The sequence below is a fragment of the Neovison vison genome, chromosome 14 (genome assembly GCF_020171115.1).
Source record: "Neovison vison isolate M4711 chromosome 14, ASM_NN_V1, whole genome shotgun sequence".
Taxonomy (NCBI): domain Eukaryota; kingdom Metazoa; phylum Chordata; class Mammalia; order Carnivora; family Mustelidae; genus Neogale; species Neogale vison.
Window position 1 is genome coordinate 1,231,349 of NC_058104.1, and position 4,622 is coordinate 1,235,970.

The 4,622-nt window shown below is 67.8% G+C and overlaps 1 protein-coding gene across 1 annotated transcript; it reads right to left on the reverse strand.

Annotated features, from left to right (window-relative positions):
• Positions 1 to 274: 274 nt before the first annotated feature.
• WFIKKN1 (WAP, follistatin/kazal, immunoglobulin, kunitz and netrin domain containing 1) lies at positions 275 to 4,566 on the reverse strand. The gene is made up of 2 exons (XM_044234110.1): positions 2,508 to 4,566; positions 275 to 1,838 (listed from the first exon to the last, which is right to left on the reverse strand). The coding sequence occupies exons 1-2, from the start codon at positions 2,712 to 2,714 to the stop codon at positions 354 to 356; spliced, it is 1,692 nt and encodes a 563-aa protein (XP_044090045.1). The 5' UTR covers positions 2,715 to 4,566; the 3' UTR covers positions 275 to 353.
• Between the last annotated feature and the right edge of the window lie 56 nt (positions 4,567 to 4,622).

Below are 4,622 nucleotides of genomic sequence, written 5' to 3' on the forward strand. Positions count from 1 at the left end.
AGTGACAGAAGGGTGTGGCCTGTGGAGTCAAGGCTTGGGGGCCTCGTGGACTGTGCTGCTCTGCTGAGGGCACAGGGGAGGGAGGGAGAACTTGGCCCCGTGGGTTGAGCTGGCTGCTGAGTTTCCCCACGACAGGAGCAGGTGCCCATCTCAGGCTGGTCACGGCTCGTGCTCCTGCAGGGAAATGGGAGGCTGCAAGGAGGGATACCAGCTAAGGGTCCCCTGAGGAGGTCCAGCCCGTGTAGTCCACAAGCTCTGGGGAAACGCTGGCTTTTATTCCATGGGGCAGGAAGGCAGGGTGGGCAGACGGGGGTGGGGGGTGGGAGGGGGGTGGACGGGCAGCATGGGTGGGGTCAGTCCTGGAAGCGGTTCAGCAGCTCGCAGGCATTCTTCTCCAGCAGCTCCGAGATCTTCTTGACGCGCTTCTCGCTTGCGGCCCGGACATAGCTGCCGGCGTCCAGCACAGCCACGCCGTCTCGCACCTCCCCCATGATGACCAGCGGGCCATCGCCAGCTGTCACGTTGGGGCAGGGGCAGGCCCAGTCCATGCCGCTCAGCGTCACCTCCAGGTACCTGGTGCCCAGGAACCGGAGGCCCATCTTGTCGTCCTTGAGTACCTCGTCCAGGGCGACGCGGGCGATGCTGCCGCCCCCCGCCTCGGGCTCCTGCAGCAGCTCGGTGAGCCGCCCCACGATGGCAAAGTCGCTGCGGCACAGGCTCAACGCCAGCTTGCTTCGCAGGCGGCAGGCCCGGCAGGGCGGCGTTCGTGGCACGGGGCAGGCGTCCTCGCAGCTGGCGCGGCTCTCGAAGTTGTTGCCGTTGCCCTCGCAGCCGCCGTACAGGAAGGGGTGGCACTGCTGCAGCAGCGGGCTGTAGGCCCAGCGCGGCTCCCAGCCCTGGCAGCGCCCCTGCACGGCGGGCAGCATGCACGCATCGCCAGGGCCCTTGGTGCAGGCCCGCTGGCACGCCTCGTAGCTCTCAAAGCCCCGGCTGCTGCCCTTGCAGCTGCAGGCGGGGAAGGTCATGCAGCCCCCGCGCTGGGGGTCGAAGTGCCAGAGCACGAGGCCAGAGGGCGCGCTGCCGCAGGCCTGCAGGTCAGGCAGGCACTCGGCGGGACCGGTGGGGGCACGCGCCCCGTCCCCATCCCCAGCTGAGCCCCGCTGGAGCACGGACAGCGGGAAGTCGGCACGCAGCAGGCCGGCGGCGTTGCGGGCGGTGCACGTGTAGAGGCCCGCGTCCTCCAGCCTCGCGTTGTAAAGCACCAGCTGCCCGATGCTGGTGACCACCACGTTGCCGTACATCTGGTCCGGCCGCATGATCAGGGTCTCCCGCTGGTCGCTCTGCTTCTCCCAGGTCACGGCGGGAGGTGGGCGGCCGCTGACGTCACAGTGCAGGCTGGCGGTGCCGCCCACGAACACGGCCTGTGGCAGAGGGCTGCTGTAGAGCGCGGGCGGCATGGGCACGTGGCCCGGCGTGGGGCGGGCCGTGGGGTCCGGCGGCCCCGGGCTGGCGGGCAGCCAGCCGTGTATGCGCTTGCAGGGCACCACATGCAGCCGCAGGCCACGCCGGCAGGCCTCGGCGTCCATGTAGCAGCGGTTGTAGTAGGTGAGGCCGTCCGAGGCGCAGGTGAAGCTGGGCTCCCTCTCGCAGCGGTCGCGGCAGCGGCACGCCGGCTGCCCATCCCATAGGTGGCAGGCGGAGCCTTGCTGAGGGCAGGGGAAGCCCTCGCATGAGGCGGGTGGCGGGGGTGCGGCCTGGCCAGCGGTGGGGAAGCGCGCGGCCACGCAGCTCTGCAGCCCGCACACGTTGGCGCAGCACTTCTCGTGGGCCGCACAGTCCTGGGGGGGTGGGGAGCAGCTCAGCAGGCGCCCCCGCTCCGCCCGTCTGCCGTGCAGGGGAGCTGAGCTGCCGCCGCCGCTCCCCTGCCAGCCGCCCACCCCGTGGAAAGCTCGGCCTGCGGCCGACGCGTCCTTCCTGTGCTTTGCACCCTCAGACTGTCTGCTGTGTCGCGTCACTGAAGCCCGCCGGACCCTCGGGTCCTCACCCGCCGGAGTTGGTGTCATGGCACCCAAGGAGACCAAGGCCCTGAGTGTGGGTGGGGGGCTGGGGCACATGGACAATGTGTTCAAGGCCACTGCAGGTGCTGCAAGGGGGCGCTGCAGGGCAGATGTCCACATGGGACTCCCGCCTTTCAACCTTGCTGGCCCTGAGAACAGCCGGTCCCAGGGTGGGGGTAGGCAGGTTTGGGGAGCGACACATGAAGGCAAAGACTGAGGGTGTTCCCTGGGACCCGCATATGTGGAACAGCCTAAAACCCCAGCTGCGGGACTATGGGGGGCCTGAGGAGGCAGCCGACTCCCAGGAATGGGGGCACAGGGCAGCTGCTGGGGTCCCCCTGCAGGCAAGGCCTGGGGTTCCCCTAGACTCACGAAGCCTCCGAGGCGCCCCGAGTCCCCCATGGTGTCCAACGAGCCGGCAGGGCTGTTGAGCACGGTGCCGGTGCTTACCTGGTCCCTGACGCACTCACGCTCGCAGGTGCTCTGGGCGTCCACCCACAGGCTGGGGTTGAGCTGGTTGGGGCACACGCCTGGATGGCTTCGGGGTCCCGGCGGCAGGCTGGCCCCCAGGGTCAGCCCGACCACAAGGAGCAGCAGTAGGAGTGGCCTCGGCGCCAGCATGGGGACCGCGGGCCAGGGGGTGGGGGATGTGACCATCAGTCCCTCCTCAGTTGCTGCCTAGCCTCCCTGATGAAGGCATCTACCTCTCTGGGCCTGTGGTCACTGCCCCTGCCCTGGGGCCCCCCGCCTGGTCCCCAGGGTTCCCCCCTTGGCCTCCAGGGTCCGAGCCCACAGCAGAGGCTTCGTCTCCCAGTGTGAGGGGCTGGGTAGGGGCTGGGTAGGTTCAGGGCCTCTCCCAGCTCAGAGTCTGTGTGTGTGGCGCCGGCCCCTCCCCTGCCTGGCCCCTCTGTGGTCAGCACAGGGCAGGGGGTGGGGAGGGGAGGAGGGCTGGGGAGGGGCCGAGGCCCGGGAGCACGGAAGACACTGGCCATGAGGGTCATGGAGGGGCGGAGAAGGGCCAGAGAAGGGCCGGCTCAGCGGGGGAGGGGAGGGGAAGGGAGGGGAGGGGACTCTGTAATTGGAGCCCCTCCTCCCTCTAGGCCTGGGCTGGGGATGGAAGGGCCGGGGGATCAAAGCTCCTTTCAGACCTTCCCAGTCCAGGTCAGAGGAGGGGGCTGGGGCCGGCCAACCCCTGCTGGCTCCCCAATCTGCCCCAGCTGTCCCAGGGCCTGGATCTCCCCCAAAGCAGGTCCAGACCAGCCCGAGATTCATTATGTCCAGCAAGACAGAGGCCCAGGGGGTCTGTGTCGGCCCTGCAAGGAGCAGGCATTGTTCCCCTCAAGAAAAAAATCTCACAACCTTCTCCGGGATCCTTCTCAGGGTTACGACCTACCAACAGGTCTTGGGGTCACAATGAAACATTTTCTGCTAGTGGGGAGGCCTCCAGTGACCCGCAGCTGATGGGGGAACTGAGGTTTAGGGGAGGCCGACACAAGGCAGGACTGCATTTCCAGAGCGGCACCCGGCATGGCTCCCGGTCCAGGCGTGTCCCAAAGACGTGAAGTCCCAGGGTGCTCCACAGGGAGGAAACCGCACTGGCCCAGACAGCCACCTGTCACACAGGCCCCAAACACCGGTGATGGGGCTGGTGGGACCAAGGACCTGTGTGTTTACTCGGCCCGACTGAATTTCGGTAGCTGAAGCCCCACGCCACACAGCGCTGAGAGGCCAAGGTCATCTAAACAGTACCCTGGGCAAGCCCTGGGAGGAGCCCTCCTTGAGCGGGGGTGGGAATGGAAGCCCCCCTTGGCAGGGCAGGCAGGAGATCTAAGGCAGCGGCAGGACAGAGCCCCAGGATCTGCCCTTCCACACACTTCCCAGGGGCCTGGGGCCAGAGGAGCATCTGCTGTGAGACCAGCCCATCCCAGGGTCCTGCATCTGACCTTCTGACCTGGGAAGCTGGGTAGTAAAAGCTGAGTGTGGTCAGAGTGGGACCAAGAGATGTCCCGGATACAGAGGACGCATACCAAGGGACTGTGGGCGCGGTGGGTTCCAGATCCAGGACAGTCCCTTGGAGCTACCCAGAGGCCTGCGCCCCGGAGTGTGGGCGGGGCATGGGGGTGGAGAGGCTCGTTCAGAAGGGTTCCCCAGCCTTCAGCACCCACCACACCCCAAGGACAGCCTCACACACCCTGTCAGCGGGCAGCTTTCCCACCTCAGGCCCGGGTCTGGGTCCGGGAGGCTGTGCTGAGTCGCGGCAGGCGGCAACCCCCCAAGTCCTCGGTGCCCACCACCCTCTGGCAGCAGAGCCAACTTGGCAGTCAGGCCCCGCCTCCACAATCCGGGGTTGGGGGGCTCGGGACATCCCAGGTGCCCTCTCCAGCGCGCAGAGGGCTGCCTGTCTGGCTCCCCAAGAACTATGCCGCCTGGGCTCGCCCACAAAGCCTGGACTGGGAGCAGCCGGTGAGGCCGGGCCCTGGAGGCAGGGGTCCCTGCGTCACCTCCACCTGCCACTTGGCCAGTTAAATCCAGGGGCTCTCACGGACAGGAAACGCAACCTGCAGG

Excerpts from the sequence above, each read along its gene's own strand:
- WFIKKN1 (XM_044234110.1), bottom strand. The coding sequence starts at position 2,714 with ATGGTCACATCCCCCACCCCCTGGCCCGCGGTCCCCATGCTGGCGCCG. Across the intron at positions 1,839-2,507 it reads GTGAGTGCGTCAGGGACCAG|GACTGTGCGGCCCACGAGAA; the intron begins GTAAGCACCGGC and ends CCACCCCCCCAG.